Below are 24,296 nucleotides of genomic sequence, written 5' to 3' on the forward strand. Positions count from 1 at the left end.
ATGTTGTGAGGATCAAATGAGTGAAAACGTTGGCACCTAGAACACTGCCTGGCACCTAGTGAGTACCAAGGAAATGTTTGCAATTATTACTCTGTCCCTGTGAGAGAAGGGAAGAGAGATGTGGGTGGACAGCTAGCCAGCTGCTGCCCGTGTCCTTGAAACCTGAACGAAAATAGGCGTGCTGTCAACCGAGCGAGGTTGCCATGGCTGCCATTACTCTCCTTCCTCTGGTGCCAGGCTGTTCCCAGTATCATGTCACTTTGTACTCACAAAGTACAAAGGATAGGTATTATTACAGTCCCCCATTTCACAGATGAGAAAATTGAGACTCAAAAAGGTACAAAGGGTGGCCCAAGATCCCACAGCTAATGTGAAAAGCAGCTTCGCCTTGAACCCAGATAGTGTATCTAAAGCCCGCCCTGTTGCTGCCTTTCTTAAGTGTTCACGGTGCCATTTATGCTGAAGAAACCAGCAGCTATTCTTAAAACCAAAACCGGAATCTCCAAAGACAGCAGTGGAAGGAAGGGGGCTCTCCACCATGGCAGAGTTGGCCTGATTCTCCTGGGCCGGTTCCCTGGGCATCGTTCCTAAATGACAGTGTGATGCTGAGATTAATAAGAGTCAGGGCATCTGGCTTCTGGACACGGCTCTGCACCTTTCCACCAAGTGACAGCTTCTCTGCATATCAGCGTGCTCGCCTTTAAAAGGGAGGGTTCTAGTAACACTGCCAGCCTCAGAGCACGGTTCTAAGTAGTGAATGTATTAATTGTCCATGTCAAGCACTTGAATGCTGCCAAGCACATAGTAAGCAATCAGTAAATGCTAGCGGCTGTTGTTACTGTCATTATGATTATCCCCTGCCAGCATCCTGTGCCCTGGCCCACGTGTACTTTTCCCTGTAGCCCAGCTGAGAGAAGAACACAGAGATTCAACTTGGAGGGGACAGAGAAACAGGCAACTAAGTCAATACTTACTCCGATATATTCTTGAGGAAAATTTCAGACATACAGAACATCGAAGGACTAGTACAAGGGCCAGAAAACTACAGCCTGTGGGCCAGATTCTGCCCCGCAGCCTTGCAGGTGTAGTTTTATTGGAATGTAGTCATGCCCACTTGCTTACATATGGTCTGGGTCTTTGGCTGTTTTTGTGCTACAGAGACACAGTTGAGTAGTTGAGATAGAGACCGAGTGGCCTGCAAAGCTGAAAATACTTACTTCCTGGCAATTTACAGAAAGTCTGCCCACCTCTAGACTGGTACAGTGGGCAGCTGTGTGCTTCTCGCTCAGACTCACTGAGGGTTCGTGTTCACCATGTTTAGTCGTTCATCTGTTTCTATAGGTCTGCCTCTATATACATTTAATTTGGGGCTAAAAATAAGATGCAGGCCTGTAGTCCTTAATCTGAAGATCCTTTTACTACCAGGATGGTGAGTGCTCGGACTACCTCAAGCCCAGGTGGTCCAAAAACCCAGTGATGGGGTATGAAAAGTGCGGTGTGTGTGTTTTTCTGAGGTGAGGCCACTGTAGCATTTCTTGAGGTTCTCATCATTGTGATTCCCAAAGAGAGTCTTAACCCCTTAAACCAGAGGGGATGCAGGACGCCAGTCACTTGCAGACCTCTTCGCAGCCGCGTGGGGCCTGGGAAAGAATAGGCTGAGGGAGCCCTTGCTGCTCTCCTTGACCTGGTCCCTCCTTATTCTTTCCTTCATTCCGGGAGTGGGAGGAGGATTCCCGCTTGGCCTGGCGCGGCTTACTCACCCTTGAGGGCGTTGCCTTCCACTCACACACGAGCTCACTGCGTTCCGGCCGCAGCCCTGGGGGCTTGGCAGGAGCGGCCCTGTGGTCAGGATGGAGACACAGGAAGAGGCGTTTCCCAGTCGCACGGCCGCAGCTGGGCTTGGGTCTCAGCGCGCTCAGTGCTCGCTCAGGCAGGTTTCTGTGCCTCCGTGGTGGGGGAGAGGTGGCGCTACTCACGCTCCCGGGGCCGAGAGGGTCAAACGAGGTCCTAACGCAACAGGCTGAGCCTGAGACCCGCTGTGTGTCAGCGGGGTGTGTGAGGTTCCGAGGGTCACCACAGCAAAGCATCACATCTTTGGTGGCTTAAAACAGCCAGAGTGTTCTCTCTCAGTTCCGGAGGCCAGAAGTCTGAGATCAAGGTGTCAGTAGTGTTGGATCCTTCGAGAGGCTGTGAGAAGAGCTGTCTGAGCCTCTCCCCGAGCTTCTGGCTGCCGCCATTGTAGCCTTGTTTGTTCTGTCATCACTGTTAGCCAGCAGTCCTGGTTACGGCCCCGCTCTACACCATCTGAGCTGTGTGACCCTTGGAAGGGACTTTCGTTCCCTGAGCCCGTTTCCTCTTCTCTGCGGCAGGGCTTGTAACCCTCTGCTGGTCGTGAGCGTTAAATGAGGCAGTGCAAGTGAGCGCTTGGGCTGGGACTGGGCCCAGAGTAAGCTGGGGACGTGGCTGCCGCTGGTAGCGTCCAAGGCACAGTGTGTTAGCCTTGCTGAGCGCAGCAGGGGGAGGGTGGGGAGGGTGGGGAGGCGGGCGCAGTGGTCCTCCAAAGTGCCACGAGGGGTGTTGGCTCAGTGAGACCCAACGGATGCTTTTGCTGAGGCTGCCGCTGCCATTGTAATTTAAATGACTCAAGGTCACAGAGTGACTTGGTAGACTTGCCAAGTTATTACTCAGCACCCCACACATGTTTAGGAGGCTTCCAGGGCCTGACTGGGTCCCGAGGTGTCAGACTCCCTTAAGTCTGGGCTTGCTAACATTCTCCCTTCCTTTCCTTGTTCTCTCATTAGCTTCGCCTCAACAGCATCAAGAAGCTGTCCACCATCGCCTTGGCCCTCGGGGTCGAAAGGACCCGCAGTGAGCTTCTGCCCTTCCTTACAGGTACGGGGGACTCCTGGGGCCCAGGTCGAGTGGGGGCTCCCGGGGGTGGTTCCTGCCAGGTAAGAGAAGCCCCTCTGGATTTAACAAGCTGTTTTTAAGTGCCGTGTGCTGGGTGCTGGGTGCTGGGCCTGGGGCAGGGACTGGTGAAAAGCACTCTGGAGGCAGATAGAGCCAGCTTTGAATCGAAGCCCCAGTAGTTAGAAGCTGGTGACTTTAGGCGAGTTACCTCACTGTTCCGTAGAGTTCTTATGTGTAAAATGGGCATAGTCGACATGCGATGTAGCATTGATGTGAACATTCAATAATAACAATAACAGCTAACGCTTATTGTATATATACCATGTGCCTGGTGGTGTTCTAAACCCTTTCTTGTGAGGATTGAGTTCGTTCACATAGCGCTGTGCTCAGTAAATGTACACCACCATCGTTGTCCAAGTTAATCTCACAGTAACTCCTTAAGGTAGGTAAGACTGCTGCCCCCATTTTATAGATGAGGAAACCGAGGCGTGGAGAGGTGAGGTAACTTATTTGGTCCTACAGTTAGGAGGTGCCCCAGAGGGGATATTTATCAAGGCACGCTGGCTCCAAACTCGACAGTGTTGGGTAATGACTCACAGCACAGACTTGGGCCCCAGCTACCTGGGCTCAAATCCTAGCTCTACCACTTTCTAGCTGTGTGACCTTGGGCGAGATATTTCACATCTGCCCGCCTCTGATTCTTCACGTGTGAGAAGGGCATTAACAGTACCACCTAGTATGAAGATGAAATAAGACCCCCCGTGAAGTGCTCAGCATGTGGTAAGCGCTGCTCAGGTGTTAGCGATTAGGCTGTTCCTGCGCTCTCCTGCCTGTGAAGATGTACTTAAAGCGCTTGACACAGTGTCTGATACAGACTGGATCACCGGTGAATGGTAGATCCTCTGTTCCCATCACTCTTATTATGACTTCGTACTTCATACTAACTAAAATCGCCAGTAAAGGCTCAGAGTTAGCTGTGCTTTGTCCCTAGTGAAACTCTTTCATCTCTGATCCTCTCACTTGGGCCTAGTGATGGTGCTGGGGCGGGGGGAGGGAGGCAGGGAGTCTCACCCCCTCATCATTTCACAGTGGGGGAGTTGAGGCTTGAGGGGATGTGCGGGGACTTGCCCACAGTCGCAGCTGATGACTGAGGAGCTCAGGGGTGTCTGCCTCTGGACACCACGTGGGGAGGAGGCATCTGCACACGTGACATTGAGCGGATGACCTCAAACCAGTGGCTTCCACTGGTGAACCGTGGGAGAGACTTGAAGGCTTTAGAACGCTGAGACCCGGACGGCCTCGGGGGCAAGGGGTACAGGGAGTGTGGTACGGCAGTGTAAAGCAGTGGCTGAAAAGTTGTAGAGAAAAGAGTTGGAAGGACCTGGGTGTGAAACCCTGCTGGGCACACGTGGCTAAGCCATCCCACCTCTCCCAGCCCCGGCTCCTTCTCCGCAGAGCGGGATAAAGCAGGCCCTAACTCACAGGGGGGCTGGAGGGTCCGGTGGTCCGCGCAGCACGTGCTTCTGGTAGCTCTTCGGTGGAGGTGGCGGGGAGGCTGCCTGGGGGGAAAGCCGGCAGGAGTGAGTGGCAAACGGAGCCAGGATTGAACGTGGCGCTTTGCCTGATGAGGGCCGCAGGGAGAGACGCAGGGGCAACGTTAGGGTGGAGGTTGACAGGTCTGGGCCAGAGAGGCCGGGAGGGCAGTTGTGTAGAGGTGGGAAGGGTGGAGATCTGAGGTGCTGGCAGGTCCCGTATATTTGGCTTTCAGGGATGCAGCTTGGCCAAGGGGTCTGGACTGGGGGTTGAGTTGAGTAGGAGTTGAGGGTGTCCTAAGGTCTCCAGGAAAGGAACAGAGCAGGGAGGCGATCTGAGCCGTCCACAGGGGGAGCCGGCGAAACCGAGGCTGGGAGGGAGCCTGAGAGCAGGACACGCCAGAGCCACGCCGCCGGAGTTTACTAAAGCACTAACTCTCGTGCTGGGCCCCACGCTGAGCTCTTCACAGAAAGCAGTTATTTCCCCTCAGTCTCAGAACAACATTGTTGTTGGATTTGGGGGATGAGAAAAGAGTCTCAGGCCGGGTGAATTGCCACACACCCAGCCAACGGTAGAGCAGGATTTGAACCTACCACAGGATGGGCATATGCCTCACGTAAACTCAGGGAGCTGAGATGCCAGCCTAGACGCGAGGGATGCTAGCGTCTTCTGCCATAGTCGTTGCCATCGCCTCAGCGAAGGGAGGGTGGAGCTCGAGAAGGGCCTTTGGATTTAGGTGTTAGGACAGAGCAGTTCTCTCTGCGCACGATCATCCCTTCTTTCAGCAAAGTTGAGCGGATTGAGTGCCCACTGTGTTCATCTCTGGCAGAAGCTGGGGCACAGAGAGGAGCCAGTCCTGGACTCGGGTGATCATAGCCCGTGGTGAGGTCTCTGATAAGGGGGCCTGGTTGGGCAGTGAGCCTAGAGAAGGGACCTGACCTGTCTGGGTGGCATCCTGGAAATCTTCCAGGAAGCGGTAGCTAAGCCAAGTGTCGAAGGACAGGGAGGACTTTCTCAGGCTGAAGAGAGCGAAGTTCCTGGCAGCGAGAACAGTGCTGAGGGTAGAAGCAAAAAGAGCTCCCGTTTACCAGGCTCTGCACTTGTGCACATGGTCTTATTTGCTCCTCACTCTGACCGTCACTGCAGGTGGAGGTGACTGGCACCATTTTACAGGTGTGGAAACTGGGATGCAGGGAGGTGGTCTCACTCCCCCAGCGTCCCACACCTAGTCACGGGCACTCTGTCACCTGCCCCCAGCCTCTGCCTTCATCTCTGCCCACCCAGCTGGAGGGTGGCTGCCAGTTTGAGGGAGCAGAGTGGAGCCTGCTTGTTCCCAGCTTGGGTTACTGAAGGCTGGGGTCAGCTTGGGTTACTGAAGGCTGGGGTCAGCTTGGGTTACTGAAGGCTGGGGTCATACGTGGGGTGGAACCGTCACCCGGTCTGTCTCGTCCCGCAGACACCATCTACGATGAGGATGAGGTCCTCCTGGCCCTGGCGGAGCAGCTGGGCACCTTCACCACTCTGGTCGGAGGCCCCGAGTACGTGCACTGCCTGCTGGTGAGTCTGGAAGGTGGGGAAGGCCCCTGCCTGCCCCTGGCAGGGTCAGACCCATGGTCCTGGCAGCCAGGGCGGGGAGGGGAGAGTGCAGGAGAGGCTGGGGTCATCTTCTCAGAACAGCTGGGCCTTGGACATTCACTTTAATCCGGCAAGTCAGCAGTGACATTTAATACATCAGCACGAAAACGCGGGTGTGTTCCTTACCGTTGACTGGGCGTGCCTGACCAGCGCCAGGCCCCCCCTGGCACTCCACGCGTGAGGCTTTCAGTTTGGAGTTAGGCTGGGTTCTTCCACTGATTGCTGTGTGACTTGTAAGTTACTTAACCTCTCTGTGCTGTACTTTCCTTATCTGTAGAGGGAGAGTCATTAAAACTTACCTAGAGAATCGACTCAGGAAGCCCTTAGCACAGCACTTGGCATGTAGTGAGTGTTCACAGATCTTAGCTCCGTTGTCATGAATGCCATATGTTGTGAGGTCGTGTCCACCCTTTGGGGTAGAGACAGCCGCCTGGAGCAACGAGAGGTTCCGCGTCGAAGGTCGCACGGCTAGCGAGTGGCAGAGCTGGGGTTCCAGGTGTGTCCGGTTGACTCTCCCCCAGGCCCCACCCACTTCCTGCCTGTGTGACCCTGTGCTGGGTGATGGCTGGGGACAGAGATGGTCAGATACTGATAGCAGCTGCTGTTTGGGAGAAGAGAAGGGAGGAAGTGCTCCAGTCCTGTGACCTGGGTTGAAAGAACCTTGGAGGTTGCTCAGTTTTCACTGTTCTTCAGAGCCGTGGAACAGCTCTGCCTCCTTTTTTTCCCTCCCAATAATTCTTTCATGGTTCCTGAAGGCATGTTATCATACTCTGGCATCTGCACTTGATGGTGTTTTACAGTTACTGTCAGCAGGCTTTGTTCCTTTTAGTGGTATGTGAAATAATGTGCTTCTTATTGGGGTCTTGGATTTGAGCAAATATGGTCATTTGTTTTCTTCCAAACACGCATTAAGCATTAACTCTAAGAAACTGTGATAATTATCATTAGAGTCTGGTATCCTGTCTCTCATCTGAGTGCACATGTATAATTTGTATATGTACACACAGAAAATTGTATGTGAATGAGGTCATTTCATACATTTTATACAGAACAGGACTGCTTAACACCAGGAACGTGATGAGGTCCCTGGACCTACCTGAAAGGGGTCCCTTGAACTCCATGGAACTGTCTGCAGCCCGTGGTGTTTATCAGTCTTTCTGAGGAGAGAATTAATAGCTTTCAGCAGCTTCTCAGAGGACTCAGGAGCAGAGAACACTGTTGAGTACCCCACAGCTTCAACCAGAGCCACAGGCCTGCAGACAAACGGCTGGAACCCGGGGGTCCTTCCCCTGCCGAGTCAGGGTCTTCCGCTGATCATTCCCAATGAGGGAAGCCCCTGTCACCCCATGCTTCTGTTTGGGGAGCAGTCCCGTGTGACCTCTGGGACTGGTGTCCGTGAGGATCCTCGGGGCCAGGCAACACCGGGAACCCGCAGGCAAGTCAGGTCAGAATAGCTTCAGCTCACTCAGCACCTGCAGCGTGTGTTCTCAGTGCCTCATGTACAGTAACGCATTGTGTCCTGCAGCGACCCTGTGAGACTCGTGCTGGTGTCCCTTCACAGATGAGGAAACCGAGGCACAAGCTGGGCAGAGGCAGAGCCAGGGTTTGAACCCAGGCCCCCAACTCGTCGCCACTACCACTCTTCTGTACTATCTTCAGAGGGCTCCTGGTTGCCCCGCAGGCTGATCCAAGCTGGAAAAAAAGGAAACCAGGGGCCCTTAGAACCCAGAAGAGGCGGCTAATCTGGGTTAGATGGGATGGGGGAGCTGTCGAGGAGGAGCTCCTGGAGGAGGTGGAGTTTGACAAGTTATGGGAAATGGCTCTTTTGCAACCTGTTCATTCCATGAACATGAGCAAGGCCTGTGGGCTCCGGGAACCCAGAGGTGTGTCAGACCCGATCCCGGCCCTTGTTCTCTGCAGTGTGAGTGAGATGGAATTTCACAGAGATCCGTGTAGCTATAGTGTGAGGATTATTTCTGTATCAGCAGCTCTTAACCCTTTTGGAATCATGGGTCCCTTAGATGAAAACTCCAGGCCCGCTCCTCAAATGAGTATAGATGATTTTAGGAGGTTCACGCCTTTCCCCCTCCCCGGGTTTGAGAGCCCCACCCTCCATCGCACAGAGGCCTCATGGCAATGGGTCTTCGTTATGCAAAAGCATCATTTGGGGTTTCCTCAACGTGCACCTTCCTGGGCCCTGCCCCCAGAGTCTGATTCTTTAGGTCTGTGCTGGGAGAGGCCTCCTGGGTGATCCTGCCGTGGGTGGTCTGGGAACCACACTGTGAGAACCTCTCCCTGCAGTAACCCACTGGGGCAGAGGCCCTTGGGTGATGTAACTACTGCTTAGCCTTGGTCCCCACCCCAGGCCTCTGTGATCGTGACAGGTTACCATAAGTTCCACTTACAGTCACTTGCTAAGTATTAATCAATTATTAATCAATATTTACTGAGTGACTCTAAGTGGAAGATTGAGTGCCTCCTGTGTGCCAGCCTGGGTAGTGGGAAAACAAGGAAATAAGAGGAAACCGGTCCCTGCAGGACCCGTGACACCACGTCTGCAGCCACACCTCTGTGAGCCAGTTGTGCACCCAGAACCCTACAACAGCGTGTCCCTGTGACACAGGCCGCACGCTGAGGGTCCCCAGGCAGGCATGGCATCACAGTTTCCTTTTGAATCATTGCCCCCTCCCTCCCTCCCTCCCCCTCATGGCTGTGTTGGGTCCCCGCCACTGCACGCAGGCCCTCTCCAGCTGCGGAGAGCGCGAGCCACTCTGCACCGTGGTGCGCGGGCCTCTCATTGCGGTGGCCTCTCCTGTTGCGGAGCACGGGCTCTAGGCGCGCGGGCTTCAATAGTTGTAGCGCGCGGGTTTCAGTAGTTGTGGCACGCGGGCTCTAGAGCGCAGGCTCAGTAGTTGTGGCACACAGGCTTAGTTGCTCCGCGGCATGTGGGATCTTCCCGGGCCAGGGCTCAAACCCGTGTCCCCTGCATTGGCAGGCGGATTCTCAACCACTGCGCCACCAGGGAAGCCCCCATTGCCACCTTTTTAAAATGAGTTTTTAAAAATTCTGTTTTTGATTTTTTTTATCATGGTAAATTATAAATAATATTTACCATTTTAACCAGTTTTAAGTGTACTCTTCCGTGGTGTTAAGTACATTCACGTTGTGGTGCAGCCATCACTACCGTTCATCTCCAGAACTTTCTCATCTTCCCCAAAGAAACTCTGTACTCATTAACCAGTGACCCCCAAGCCCCTTACCCCAGCCCCCAGCAACCACCATTCCACTTTCTGTCTCTGTGGATCTGACTACAGACATACCTCAGAGATATTGTGGGTTTGGTCCCAGACTACCATAGTAAAGTGAATATTGCAATAAAACGAGTCACATGAATTGTTTTGTTTCCTAGTACATATAAAAGCTATGGTTACACTTTAGTCTATTAAATGTGCAATAGCGTTCTGTCAAAAAAAGGTACATAGACCTTAGTTAATACTTTCTCGCTAAAAAGTACTAACCGTCGTCTGAGCCTGCAGCGAGTTGTGGTCTTTTTGCAATAGTAACGTGGAAGGTCACTGACCGCAGGTCACCATAACAAGTACATTAATAATGAAGAAGTTTGAAATATTGCGAGAATTACCAGAATGTGACACAGACTTGAAGTGAGCAAATGCTGTTGGAAAAATGACGTTGATAGACCTGGTAGACGCCACAGACCTTCAGTTTGTAAAACAATGCAGCATCTGCAAAGTGCAGTAAAGTGAAGCGCAATAAAACGAGGTGTGCCTGTGCTCTGGACACCTCACATAAAGGAATCGTTCAGTATGGAGTCTTTTGCGACTGGCTAATTTCATTTAGCATAATGTCTTCAGGGTTCATCCATGTTGGCGCATGTGTTAAATGAGGGTTTTTTTTCACAGATAAGAACCTGCCCCTTTTGGCTGCTTTTGGGAAACCAGATTTGCTTTTACCAGCCATGTTTCCCCGTGGCGACAGCTGACAGAGCTGGAAAGCAGCTGTACTCCCTAGACTGTATGCTCTCCAGTTTGCCCCAGTCTCTGCCTCGGTTGTCCCCACCTGTCACCTTTGCCCATTGCTTCAATTCTGTTCCCTGCATGGGCCCTGGAAGCGTTTCCATTTATCATTTCTTTCTACTTTCTTTACCTGTCAGGGCAGGTTGGACTTCAGACCGCAGACCTCCACATCTTTGTTTTGAACAGATTAGGGTAAATTGAGTCTCCCTTCATTAGGTCAGTAATTCCCGAGTTGCTGCCCTGTGCCAAGAGGTCTGCTGGGGTCGGGGGACGCGGTGGTGAGCCAGTCAGATGTCCGTGAAGGAACGGGATCCCTCCAGGCCTCACAGTAACAGACCCGCGAGAGTCACGAGCCTCAGAGTTCCCCGTGTCAGAAACCACACCTTTGCTTCTCAGCCCTTTGGAGGTTCTGGAGCCAGCGGCCCGGTTTAGATCCTGGCTTGTGGCTGTTATGCTCGGGCAAGTTACTTAGCCTGTCTGTGCCTCAGTTTCCTCTTCATAGGACCTGCTTCCTAGGATTCAGTGAGTTAGAACCAGTGCCCCCCCCAGAGTCATGGCCCTGCTCAGAACACGTAGTAAATAGATGTTCCACTCAACATCAGTGACGATTCCTGCACTTTGAGAAGCTGGTGACAGTTGTGGCCCTCCTCAGAAAGGAACATGTGTAACTTTGAGGTGTGTGGACCCCACCGAAGCGCCTTCAGGGACCTGTGAATGAGGTTCTCCAGGGAAGGCAGGCTGGGCGCAGGCTGGCTTGGGGGTCAGGGAAGGCCTGTTGGAGGCGCTGAGCAGCGTGGGTGGGGCGGGGGGAGGGCGCTGGCCGGTGACCTCGTGCTCTGCCCCCCAGCCACCCCTGGAGTCGCTGGCCACGGTGGAGGAGACGGTGGTGCGGGACAAGGCGGTGGAGTCCCTGCGGGCCATCTCGCACGAGCACTCGCCCTCCGACCTGGAGGCCCACTTCGTGCCGCTCGTGAAGCGGCTGGCGGGCGGTGACTGGTTCACCTCCCGCACGTCGGCCTGCGGCCTCTTCTCCGTCTGCTACCCCCGCGTGTCCAGTGCCGTCAAGGCGGAGCTTCGACAGTGAGTCCCCTGGCAAAACCCAGCCTCCTCCCTCTGCTTGGTCCCCTTCTCTTGAGCCTCGGCCCCCTCTAGGCCCATCCAGGGCCCAGAGGCCCCTGAGCTCTTCCAGCCCCCACTCCCCTCTGCCCACCCCTCAGAGACGTGGTGTCTGGACACAGCCGGGTGTGAACCCAGGCGCTGCCTCTTGGTCATTGAGGAAGTGGAGGTAATGATGGTTCTTCCTCCCACTGGTTATTGTGAGGATTTAAAAGAATTGCTACATATAAAATGCTTGGAACAGAGTCTGATACACAGAAGCACTCAACAGTGATGTGTGATGCTATCTTAGGCCTGTTTCCGGTTGGCAGATAGGAGGCCTCCTCCTCCACTACCCTTCTCCCCTTTGGCTTGATACCCCAGGGAATTGCTTGCATGTAAGACTTGGCTTCCAGAAGAATCCGTGAAAATATTTTTAATTGGATTAAAATTTTCCATTAACGTGTGTTTCCCCTCCCTCTGGACTTTTGTCCATCCACCATCTTCATGAACCATTGAGCAGCAAGCCCAGGCCCTGAGCCATCACTCCTGGCAGAATACTGGTTTACAGCTGCCTGCAGGCACTTAGAGGGCTGCGTGTGCCCCCGTGCATCTCTAACTGGAGCAGTCACTGCTGGAAGGGAAAATCTTTGAGTAGCCTCAGCCCAGCACATTAGCCAAGCAATTTTATGTGGTCATGATAATATAATCAGTACCTACCATTCACTATAGACTTAACGCGCAGAAAGGCTGCTGATTGTTTCCTGCACCTTGTCTCATTTAAACCTCACAGCGACCCAGTAGGGCGGGGACTGTTATCAGCTCCATTGTGTAGGGCTGGGAAGATTCAGAGGCCGTCGCTCGCCCAGGGTCACCCAGGCACAGCCAGGAACTGCGTGACTGCAGAGTCCGTGCTCGCCCTCCGTGGTGTTGCCTGCTGCCTTGGCATCCCAGGGGTCCCTCCTCCTGAGCCCCATCCCAACCCCCAGGTACTTCCGGAACCTGTGCTCAGATGACACCCCCATGGTACGGCGGGCCGCAGCCTCCAAGCTGGGGGAGTTCGCCAAGGTGCTGGAGCTGGACAACGTCAAGAGCGAGATCATCCCCATGTTCTCCAACCTGGCCTCTGACGAGCAGGTGGGGTCTGCGCCGCAGCCCTCTCCTCTGTCTCCCTCCCGTGGACCCTGAGTCTGAGAGGGAGCCCCAGGGCTGATGGGGCCTCTGCTGCCCTCCCCTTGTTCCCGTCCTCTCCTCAGGACTCGGTGCGGCTGCTAGCGGTGGAGGCGTGTGTGAACATCGCCCAGCTCCTGCCCCAGGAGGATCTGGAGGCCCTGGTGATGCCCACCCTGCGCCAGGCTGCTGAGGACAAGTCCTGGCGCGTCCGGTACATGGTGGCCGACAAGTTCACAGAGGTACGGGAGGGGCCTGTTGGCAGCGTCTCACAGATGGGGGGACTGAGGCCTCAGGCAAAGCGGAGGGCCCACATACAGGAGCTGGGGTTTAGTGAAGCCCAGGGGAGTCGTCGGGTGTTTAAGCAGTAAGGTCTCGGTAATCATCCATTTGGATCTCACTTCACTTGCCAACCCTGATTGAAGGGTTCTGAGGCCAGCTTAAGGTTCTGTGGGAGAGAACCACAGGAGCAGAGAAAGGGTAGCATGTATGTGTTCCTGACCTAATTGAACTTTATCTCCTTTTACAAAAGGGAAGACATAGTCTGTTTGCTGGGGCTGCTGTGGCAGAGTACCACAAGCTGGGTGGTACTTTATTTCCCCACCGGTTCTGGAGGCTAGAAGTCCAAAATCAAAGTGTCAGCAGGGGTGGTTTTTCTGAGACTTCGTTCCTTGGTTGTAGACGGCTGTCTTCTCCCCTTGTCTTTAATTGTGTGTCTGTGTTCTCATCTCCTCCTCTTATAAGTAAGGACTTTAGTCATTTTGGATTAGGGCTCACCCTAATGACCTTATTTTACCTTATGACCTCTTTAAAGACCCTGTCTTCAAGTACAGTCACATTCTGAGCTTCCAGGGAGGTGTGGGGTGTGTTAGGACTTCAGTGTATGAATTTCAGGGGAGATACAGTTCAGCCCCATAACACAGCCCAGAGGTTAGACTGGTCAGAGTGACACCATCAGGCTGGCAGAACAGGGACAAGATGCCACGTGTCCCAGGACAGTGCTCTTTCCACAGAAGTCTCAGTTTGCTCATCCCACAAACAGGTTTATTGAGCACCAGCTCTTTGCTGGGCATTGGGGGTACGGTGAGTTCAGTACATCCCTGGCCTTCAGGGAACAGACAGCCTGAAGGGGGAGGCCAGCTGAGACAGAGGGAAATGTAATGTCAAAGTGTGACAGGTGCAGGGCTGGCGGGTGTCCCCCGGCCTGGAAGCACTGAGGCAGGTTCTGGAAGATGAGTGGGTGAGGGCTGGGGTAGGGACAGTGTCTGGCGTGGGCAGCGGACCCTGGGCGGTGAGGGCAAGTACGAGCAAGGACATTTGGGACTGGCTGTGGGGGGAGGGGACACTGGAGAGATGGGCACCGGGCCCCCGGGGTCCTCACTTCTCCCCTTAGTCAGGAACTGCCCTGTCTCCCCCCAGGCCTCCAGAAGTGGCGCGCCAACAGGACCCGTGCGCCTCTTCTTGCCTGGTGTCATGAGATGCGGAGGGCCTAGCATGCCTGCTTCCCTCTTGACCTTTAGCATTTCATCTTAATTACAAAAGTCACACGGGCTCTGGTAACCAATCTTAGAGAACACAGAAATATTTAAATCAAAAAGTGAGAGCCAACGCACATCATTAGACTGTTTTTGGATCACGTAACAGAAAGCCCAGCCCTGAAGGAGATCCGTGGTTATTTCTAATGCAGACAACAATGCTGTGCAGTAGGTACCCTCGTGGCTTGAGGAGACACAGGCTCAGAGACGTACAGGCACTCCCCCAGGGTCACACAGGTGGTAAGTGAGAGCAAGAATTCGAGCCAGGCACTTGGACTCCAGAGCCGTGCTCGGGACCACTGCACTACCCAGCCCAACTCGGCACCGTACAACAAGGAAACCGAGGCTCAGAGAGGCTCCGAGACTTGGCCAAGGTCACCCCCATGGCCCTGGCATTACATCTCAGTAGTGATTCCAAGGGCTGTTTTTGCCCCATCCCTGGTGCCTTTATCTTTGATTTTGTTCTCATTCACTTAGAATACCTGCCAAGCCCTTTGACCCCCCCTGACCTTCCCTTTCTGCAGCTCCAGAAAGCAGTGGGGCCTGAGATCACCAAGACGGACCTGGTCCCTGCCTTCCAGAACCTGATGAAAGACTGTGAGGCCGAGGTGAGGGCCGCAGCCTCCCACAAGGTCAAAGGTTGGTGCTGGCGACCAGGACACAGTAAGCGGGTGGGTGTCCGGGAGGCTGAAGGCAGAGCTAGGACATCGGGTCTTACCTCCCGCCACCTCCCTTTCCCTGCCCACAGAATTCTGTGAAAATCTCTCAGCTGACTGTCGGGAGAATGTGATCATGACCCAGATCTTGCCCTGCATCAAGGTAACAGGGAATTTGGTGGGAGGAACAGAGCAGATCTGAGCCTTCTGGAAAGAAGGGATGGAGATTGGGCATTAGGGGCAGCCAGGTGCAAACCGAGTTCCCCGCCTTCCGGGACCAGGCGGTCTTGGGTTTGGAGCAATTAGGAGCCCTGAGTGCAGGCAAAGTCTGAGGCTCGGGGCTGAACGTGGAGGTGGGGAGTGCGTCCCCCTCGAAGCTCACTGGATCTCCTCATCCAGAGAGCTTTGGGATTGGGGTGAAAGCTGCTGGCAACAGGGGTCGTTGAACTCTAGGCAGGCCGGACATGTACGGACCTGCAATTCCCCGTGTACACTAAGCCTGCCCTGGATTGAGATGGCGAGAGTAGGCTGTGTCTCAGGGCTTCTTAGGAGTTGGAGTCTTCTTGGCACTGACCCTGTGGCTCCCCTATTCCTTCTCCCTCCCAGGAGCTGGTGTCAGACGCCAACCAACACGTCAAGTCGGCCCTGGCCTCAGTCATCATGGGCCTCTCTCCCATCCTGGGCAAAGACAACACCATCGAGCACCTCCTGCCCCTCTTCCTGGCTCAGCTGAAGGACGAGGTAAGGGCACCGGGAAGGCTCTGTGCTCTGGCTGTGACAGGTGGGGCAGCTGCTTTCCCGGCTTCGCCAGGATCTTCAGCAAACACCCAGGTTGCCAAGGAGTTGAATGTTTGTGGGCATGGTGGACTGCACGTTAGCTTATTTGTTTATTAGGCATTTGTTTTGCATGCCCTTATTCTGTACTAGTCCTTTTTTCCTGGGCACTAGGGATTCCAAGAAAAAAAAAAAAAAAAGAACGAGACACTTTTGATCCTCAAGGACCTTCAGAGACTGGCAATGGAGAGGGACAGATGGGCAGTCCTGTGATGCCCTGATCATACAGGTGCTGTGATACATTCCTGGTGATCAGAGTTCAGGCTAAGGTGCTGTAATAGAGACGCCAAAATACAGCGGCTTAAATAAGGTAGAGCATTATCTCTCTCACAACAGTCCAGAGGTGGGGTGGACCTACACTGGGGGGTTGGCCCTGCTGACCTGGGCACTCTGGGTCTGAGGTGGCTGAAGGGAGAGGGCACCGACCAGCAGCAGGCCCAGTCCTCTCAAGAGGAAGACCCCAAAGAGGGTACCCGTCCTGTCTGTTCACACCCCGTTGGCCAGAGCCAGTCACGCGACCGACCTCACCTAGCTGTTTATTTGGCTTGGAGCACAGAAGATGAGAGCGAGCACCGGGCGATGGCTGGAGAGGCCGTGGGGTGACAGCTGGGGAAGGAGTGTGGACTTGGCTCTGAGGTGGGGGAGGTGGAGCAGATCTGGGTGTTAGGAAGGAACCCTGAGACTGGTGTCGAGGACAGATGCAAGTGCTGTGGCCCGAAGAGCTGCAAGGAGCCCCGACTGGAGGCTGCTGCTGGAGTCTGGGCGAGGGGCTGCGGCTGCAGGGGTGCGGCTGGTTTTGAGAGGCAGGAGGGGCCGTGCCGGGGCCTGGGGGCTCGCAGGCTCCCCGGTGTTTGCCTTGGTGGTGACCGGGCAGATGGTGATACCACAGGCTGGTGTGGGACCTGTTAGTGTAACTTCTGCGTTCGCAGAGGCCTCACCCTGGTGTACATGCACGTGCACAGGAGCGTGCGCACACCACACACACACAGGGCACACGTATGCAGTGCACTAGGAAGTTGGAGGGGACATTGTAACAGTTCATTTCTTCACATGTGAGTCCCCTGCTGTGCACACCCCTCCCCCAGTTATGACAGTTGAGGCTTTTATAATCATAGGATTTATAATCATAGGATTTTTAAGAAAAAATAAGTAAGCTTAAAATTAAATCATTTATGTTATTTATGTAAACAGTGTTTCATGAACATTTGCAGCAGCTGTATCTAGTGGAAGATTCAAACGAATGTAACAGAAAAAGAGTGAAACTAACAAGTTGATGAGCCCTGGGACAGTTCCTTCCCTCTCCCTGTCTCCCTGAGTATCCTTGGCTTTAGGAAGAAACACATTAATCCAGTGAAGGGGAGGGAAGTTGTGTTGGCTCTGAGAGTCTTCTTCAGCTCTTAGACTAGGTAGTAGGAAATTGGCTGTCTTTCATTCCTAAAGGAGACTCTATTATTTTTGAAAAGCGGGACTTACGTGCTTTTCTCAAAGGATTTGTTGGAGAGGCCTTTTGGGAAATCTCACTTTGGAGCCAGCAGCTGAGGCTGTCTTGTCTTTTCAGCGGTTGCCATTACTCTTCTTCATTGCTTGCTGGGTCTTAGTCCCCATGGCCACCCTTAGCTCCAGTGATTTGCCTGAACAACCTTCGGAACTCAGAAAAGCTGTTATGCTCATGGTCACTGTTGATTACAGGGAAAGGATACAGATTAATATCAGCAAAGGAAGACGGTGCATGAGACCAGGCGCCAGCTTCCAGTTATCTTCTCCCAGTGGAGTTACGCGTAGCGCGTTTAATTCTCCCAGCCCCAGCGAGTGACGGCACGTGAGGAGACTGCCAACTAGGGAAGCCCGCCGAGCCGTGGTTTCCAGGGTTTTTGTTGGGGCTTGGTCACGTAGGCATGGAATGGAGCCGTTCGCATGGCTGACCTTAGGTTACTCTGTCTCCAGCCCCTGTAGAGGTCAAGCTGATGCCACATGGCCCAAGGTCCTCACCATAAATCACATTATTAGCGTACTCTCTCTGGCATGGCCCAAGGCCCCCGGGTAAACAAAGACCCTTTATCAGGTTGGATATTCCAGGTGCTTAGAGATCGTCTCCCAGGGGCTGGTCAAGGGCCAGTCCTTTGGAATGTGCCGAGTTTGAACAGCCTAGACCTGTCCAGTTAAGCCTTTACTGCACACTTGCTTATCTGGTTCACTGGTTCATTTCAGTGCTTGCTTCCTTACCCCACAGCTCCCAGAGGGAGACATAGAAAAAACTAACTGTGGTGTCTGCCATCCAGGAATATATGATGTTGGACAAGGAATTAATTGTGTTTATGTGCCTTTTCTTAAAAGTTGCTTCAAAGGTTTTTAGAAGCAGATGGGGGCACAGATTTCCCTTCTATCCTAAGGTAGCGCGTTCTTATGAAGTCGCTCTTATAAGTCGAAATGGTGTAGAGCAAAGAAGCAGTTTTTTCCTCTCATAAAAGCAAAAATTCTCTTTGGGTGTCTTTTGGTTAGCAAAAGCAGGCACCAGTGTAGGTCTTTCATAAACTCAAAGTGGTGTAAAGCGAACTTTCGAAAAGTGGGGGATACCTGCATATGTGCACATGTTGTAAGTCAGAGCTCATAATATTGGTAGTCACCTAGTGGTTCAAAAATATTTCTTTATTCCTTCATTTTTTTCTTTCAGCTGATGTATTGAGCACCTACTATGGTCCAGAAACTCTGCTGGGTACTGGAGACATACGGATAAATGAGATGTGCTCCTTGCAGAGCTCAAAGACTAGCAGAAAGAGTAAAAGTAACAGAAATGATAAAAGTACTGAACTCCCACGTGCCAGGCCCTTTGTGGATCAGGCCGTTCAGTAGCCTCAACCACCCTTTGGGATTAGATGGCCGTTTCCGTGTCACAGATTGATACCCAGAACCGTTAAGTCCCTTGCCAAAGGGCTCCCAGCTAGCAAACGGCAGAGCTGGGATTATTATCTTGTCTGTTTTTCCCAGGGTACCATGTTTTTGCACTGTGGTTCCTGCAGATTCTTCAGAAGGACTAAACATTTTTTCTGCTGCTATGATGAGATTTGAAAAGCTGTTCCATCCATGTTGCTTGCTTTGTGTGTGCTTTTAATGTGTCCCCAGGGTGGCGAGCTGGGCTTGGGCAGTGGTAGTCTGCCCTGCAGAGATGTTTATTATACGAGGTTGGTGTGGTTGAGCTCTGCTCGCCCTGCCCTGGGCTCTGTGTGCATTGCCTTCTCTGAGAACCCTCCTCTCCTCTCCTCAGTGCCCGGAGGTGCGGCTGAACATCATCTCCAACCTGGACTGCGTGAACGAGGTGATCGGCATCCGGCAGCTGTCCCAGTCCCTGCTTCCCGCCATTGTGGAGCTGGCTGAGGACGCCAAGTGGCGAGTGCGGCTGGCCATCATTGAGTACATGCCTCTGCTGGCTGGACAGCTGGTGAGCGCGGAGGCCTGGTGCCAGGCACGCTGCCCTGGGAGGGTGGACGGTGGACCCGGGGGCCGTGAGGACTGTCCGGGGAGTCGGAGGAAGGTACACAGGGGAAATAGGGCCTTATAAGATGGATAGAATTAAATGAGAGAGGGGAGAGAAAAAAGCCCCTCAGGTGAAGCTGAGCAGTGTCCCGGCTGCTTGGGGTGGCTGTGGTTTCCCTGAGGTTTGCTGGAAACTACCCAGTCTCCCGTGATCCCATACTTCCTTGTCTTCTGCAGGGGGTGGAGTTCTTTGACGAGAAACTCAACTCCTTGTGCATGGCCTGGCTTGTCGATCATGGTGAGTACTTCTGGTATCTCTGGGAGGAGATTGGGGCTCCAGGAAGGATGCAGGGGTGGATTGTCTGGGGCAGGTGGGGGGAGTGGGGGAGGCTAGAGTCACTCTCGCATGCTGTCAGTTGCTCACGTGGACCAGCTCCCTTGCTTTTTGGAGTCCCAGAGAAGTGCAGGGGTAGGAGGCGGACATAACAGGTCACCCAGCAGCTGCCTGCTACAGTCGAGAGTCCTAGGGCCACCAAGCAGACAGCCTGGGTTTGAATCCCACCTCCTGGCTGTCGAAGCTTAAGCAAGTCACTTGCCGTCTTTCAGCCCACGCTCATTCTGTGAAACATGGGACTTCTCATCCCAGTCTTTCAAGGCCGTTGTGAGAACTGCTCATTGTTTTCACTAAGAGTGGCAAAAATAAAAGTTAACATTTTTCTGTAACAGGCAGGCTCCATTCCATGTGCTAAGTACCAGATCATTTGCTTGGGCAAATCCCTTCTCAGAGCCTCAGTCTGCCCGTCTGTATCTCGGAGCTCTTGAGGAGGAGGTACTGCGTGGAAAGAAAACCCTACATTTAGCACACAGCAAGCCCTTTCTTTCTCTTGGAGTTTCTTGGTTCGTACGTGGCCCGGTACCTAGGGCTGCTCAGTAGGCAGTAAGTGTGACTGCGACTCCCCACCCGAGTCAGTCCTTCACCTCTGAATCACCACCCCCCGCCCCTCATCCTTCTGCAGTCTATGCCATTCGCGAGGCGGCCACCAGCAACCTGAAGAAACTGGTGGAGAAGTTTGGGAAGGAGTGGGCCCATGCTACTATCATCCCCAAGGTCTTGGCCATGTCTGGGGACCCCAACTACCTGCACCGCATGACTACGCTCTTCTGCATCAATGTGAGCACGCCCACCTGCCTCCGGCCTGTCCCTGAGGGATGGCGAGTACCTAGGAGAGGAGGAATGGCAGAGTGTCCTCAGGGGAGAAACCTGGCTTGGGGGTGGGGAAGTGATGGGATCTGGGGTTGCAGGGGTGAGTCCTTGGGGGACTGCAGGCCAGAGGTTGGGTCTCCCCAGTCAGAGTCACAGGGCCTCTGGGGATGGGGACCTGCGTTGTGGGAGGCCCAGGACTAGGGAGACGTGGCCTCTCGGAACAGTGATTGCCAAACCTTTCTGAGCACCCTCTCCTTCCCCACAAAATGTGTATATATCTATTTATGATACAGTGGTTCAATGTGCAGTTTATAGAATCAGATCTGCTTTTTAATTCTAGCTCTGCCATATATTAGCTATATTTAATCACTTAAATAAACCATACACATAACTAGAAATTAAAGGGTAGGATTTCAAAACTAACATAACTAAGTGTTCTGATAATTTCTTCCCATGCCTCACTTTGGAGACCACTGCACTAAGGAAGGGATCCCAGGGGTCAGGAATCAAGTCCCATCCCAAGAGGATGAAGGGGAGTCTGAGGGTGGGGAGACGGGATGGGACAGTGTGGGCTGGGAGTTTGCAGGGCAGGGAGACGGTGGTGTTAGGAGGGTGTTAGGGGAAATGGGAGCTTCCAGAGCATAAACTACCCTGAGCGTGGGCGAATCTGGGCTCAGGGCTCCCCCTGTTGCTCAGCTTCGCCCTCTGGCCTGACGCTCACCAGGGTGGCCTGGTCAGAAAGGGAGAGAGATGGGAGTTAGCCGTGAACTTTGGGTGGTCACCCTCTGCTGCCCACCGACCTCCAGGTGCTGTCCGAGGTCTGTGGGCAGGACATCACCACCAAGCACATGCTGCCCACGGTGCTGCGTATGGCTGGGGACCCCGTCGCCAATGTCCGCTTCAACGTGGCCAAGTCCCTACAGAAGATAGGGCCCATCCTGGACAACAGGTGAGGCCTGGGCCCTCCTTCACACACCAGCAGCGCTGGTTTGGGGCATCTTAATCTTTGACTTTTGAAGGTAGAGCTTAGGGTTTGAGGCCCAGCACTGCTGTTTGCTTGCTCTGTGACCTCGAGGTCTTAGTTTCTTCAAATGTAGAATGAGAATTCACATGACCTGCCTCACATAGTGGGAGGGGGTGAGAAGGTGGCAGTTCTATATAATAGCAACAAATCATTAGAAAATAAAATTAACAAATGTGTGTGTGTGTGTAATTTACAATTGCACCAAAACCATCAAATACCAAGTAATAAATTTAATGGAAGATGTGTAATACCTCTAGTGAAAACTATGAAATGTTGCTTTGAGAAATTAAAGAAGACGTACATAATATTCATGGATGGGATGGTTCCCCAGACTCATAAGTTTAGTATAATCTCAGTTGATCTCAGCAGGTTCTTTGTTGAAAAATTGACAAGTAGATTCTGGAATTAACGTGAAAATGCAAAGATCTGGAATAAGCAAGGTGATCCTAAAGAATAACAGAGTTGGAAGGCTTATCCTACCAGACACCAAGACTTAACTATGATGCCACAGTAATTAAAAAGTGAGGTGTTGGCACAATAATATTCAAATAGCTCAATGGCACAGAATTGAGGGCACAGAAACAGACCCTCGTGTATACCACAGCCGCTGCTACTGCAGTTCAGTGGGGGAAATGGATCGCTATGTCAGAATGGCTAAACTAAAAAAGCTCAGTGGCGCAAGTGTTGGTGAAGAACTCTCTGGTGTTGGTAGACGGCTGGAACTCTCATATCTTGCCGGTGGGGCTGTAAATAATAAATGGGCCTAATCATTGAAAATTGGTGGAGCTGAGTGAAGCTAATGAGACGTACACCCCATGAGCTGGCGTGTCCTCTCCTGGGTGTATCCTCTCCCGGGTGTATCCTCTCCCGGGTGTATATCCAAGAGAAAGGAGTGCTTGTTTCTAACAAAAGAATGTTCATGGTAGCTTTATTCATATTAGCCATGAAGTGGAAACAGCGCAAGTGCCCATCGACAGAATAGTGGATAAGTTGTGGTTTATTCATATGGTAGGAGACTGTATTTAGCAATAAAAAGACTCCTTCCTGCTGTATGCAGCAACCTAGGTGACTCTCAGAGACTCACCTGTGTGAGAAGCCAGGCCCAAGAAAACCTATCCTGGGATTCCATTCATATCAACTTCAAAAATGGAGAAAGGGGCATGTAGGTGATGGAAATGAGAATAGTGGTTATATTGGGGGGGAGGGGGAGCTCTGTGAACTGGAGGGGACATGTGACACCTGCACCTCTGACTTCTGTCTCTGTCCACGACACAGCTTCGTACCTTTAGTTTCTCTCTGAAGTCCACCTTCGTTTCCCCAAACAACTGAGTGTCGGTGCAGATGCATTTCCCTGGGCCCCTTACCTCCCTGGGCTCCTGTAGGGCCAAGTCCCTTCCTTGTGGCACTTGCCTCTCCTGTTACTCATCATCAGTTTGGTCTGTGTCTTCCTCCCAGCCCAAGCTCCACATGGGTGAGAATCAAGAGGGTTGGATTTTCCACTGTTCACACCTATCACGCAGTAGGCCTCAATAAATACGTTAAATGAATGGAAGGCATCCGATTGCCAAGGCTCAGAGACTTGTGGGTTCTGGATTCCACTTTTCCACATTGTCTGACCTCCCTGTACCTGTTCTGGGCCCCAGAGGCCTCTGTCCTGGTTTGTCAGACTTCCAACCTTCAAAGGAATTGTTTCTCTGGCCCCTGAGACTCTTAATTCACTTGTGTGTCTGTCTATGTGCACACCTTGTGCCCCCGGCCCCACCTGGCTGACCCCGTGCCCTCCTCTGCTCCTCCCAGCACACTGCAGAGCGAAGTCAAGCCCATCCTAGAGAAGCTGACCCAGGACCAGGACGTGGACGTCAAGTACTTTGCCCAAGAGGCTCTGACCGGTAAGGCATTGAGAACTCCGGGACCCCAGCGGCAGGGTGGTCTGCAAGGACGGCGCTAGGCCTGGGGGCAGCCGCTCCAGGCGGGGAGACGCAGGAGCAGCTGTGGGCAGAGGGCTGCCTGCTGTTCTGACTGCCAACTGTTCCTGTTCCCCCAGTTCTGTCTCTCGCCTGATGCTGGAAGAGGAGCCAACGTCGGCCTCTGGTGTCCACCCTCCCCCCCCCCCCAAGTCCCTCCCTCAGGGAGACATTGGGGGGCCTTTGGCTGTCACTCCCTGTGCATGGTCTGACCCCAGGCCCCTCCCCCAGCACGGGTCCTCGCCTCCCCAGCCTGGGAATCTGACTTCTCACCGTCCACCTCCCGAGGGGCTGAGCGGAGCGCAAGGTGGGACAGGGCAGAGACCTTGGGAGGAAGGGGCCACTCCCGCCCACGCTGGGGGAGAGATGTGAGCATCCCAGGTCGCTGGCTCCTGCTGCTGTAATGGGGACCCCCTCCGCCATCTACTTCTCCACCTCTCTTCCTTCCCCTCGGTGGTTTTTTTTGTGTCAACTGTGTCGTTTTTATTCCTTTTTTTCCCCTTTTCACAGAGAAATAAAGGTCTAGAAATAGCTGGTCCTCTGGTCTTAGTCACTAGCATGGAGAAGAGGGCACCACCTCAGCGCCACTGTCTTGCCCTTCTCTCTGGGGAGGACCTGATTACTGGGCTCGCACAGCCCAGTGTCCTGCGAGTGAGGAGGATTCTCTGGGAAGCCAATGGGAGTGCAGCTGGCCCACGGGGTAGAGGGTCCACGAGGTGTCTCTGGCCAGCACAGTCCTGCGGTGCAGTGCAGTTTCACGGACGTTGGCTGAGTATGTGGTGGTTAACAGCAGGTGCCTTGGAGCCAGACTGCTTGCATCCAGGTCCCGGTTCCTCCACTTGATGGCCGTGTGGCATCCAAGTCCCGGTTCCTCCACTTGATGGCCGTGTGGCATCCAGATCCCGGTTCCTCCACTTGATGGCCGTGTGGCATCCAAGTCCCGGTTCCTTCACTTGATGGCCGTGTGGCCTCCAGACCCTGGTTCCTCCACTTGACGGCCGTGTGGCCTTGAGTAGGTGGCCCAGTCTTTCGGAACTCAGTGGGGGTAACAGCAGAACCAGACTGAGGGGCCGGGTGTGAAGACTCGATGAGTTAATGCACGTAAGGTGCACACTGACTCGGGGGGGCATGAGAGGAGTCGGTCAGGGGGGCTGTAGCTTGCTGGAGAAGCCCCTGTGGTGGGGAGGTCTCAGGATAGTCAAGGCTGTGACAGGGAGCGGGCCGGGGGCTG

General features: G+C 53.5%; 1 protein-coding gene across 2 annotated transcripts in view; it reads left to right on the forward strand.

Moving 5' to 3' along the window:
• The window catches only part of PPP2R1A (protein phosphatase 2 scaffold subunit Aalpha), a 32,644-nt gene extending 9,048 nt beyond the window's left edge, over window positions 1-23,596 (forward strand). For both annotated transcript variants that reach the window (XM_068527930.1, XM_068527929.1), the window contains exons 2-15: window positions 2,802-2,892; window positions 5,900-6,000; window positions 10,960-11,192; window positions 12,197-12,344; window positions 12,464-12,619; window positions 14,437-14,551; window positions 14,661-14,731; window positions 15,175-15,309; window positions 18,665-18,838; window positions 19,111-19,171; window positions 19,890-20,044; window positions 20,884-21,026; window positions 22,899-22,990; window positions 23,146-23,596. In XM_068527930.1, the coding sequence (XP_068384031.1) occupies window positions 2,802-2,892; window positions 5,900-6,000; window positions 10,960-11,192; window positions 12,197-12,344; window positions 12,464-12,619; window positions 14,437-14,551; window positions 14,661-14,731; window positions 15,175-15,309; window positions 18,665-18,838; window positions 19,111-19,171; window positions 19,890-20,044; window positions 20,884-21,026; window positions 22,899-22,990; window positions 23,146-23,162 (1,692 nt within the window). In that variant the 3' untranslated portion in view covers window positions 23,163-23,596. The remainder of the gene's footprint in view (window positions 1-2,801; window positions 2,893-5,899; window positions 6,001-10,959; window positions 11,193-12,196; window positions 12,345-12,463; window positions 12,620-14,436; window positions 14,552-14,660; window positions 14,732-15,174; window positions 15,310-18,664; window positions 18,839-19,110; window positions 19,172-19,889; window positions 20,045-20,883; window positions 21,027-22,898; window positions 22,991-23,145) is intronic.
• The last annotated feature ends 700 nt before the right edge of the window (window positions 23,597-24,296 follow it).

This window comes from Eschrichtius robustus, chromosome 19 (genome assembly GCF_028021215.1).
Source record: "Eschrichtius robustus isolate mEscRob2 chromosome 19, mEscRob2.pri, whole genome shotgun sequence".
Classification (NCBI taxonomy): domain Eukaryota; kingdom Metazoa; phylum Chordata; class Mammalia; order Artiodactyla; family Eschrichtiidae; genus Eschrichtius; species Eschrichtius robustus.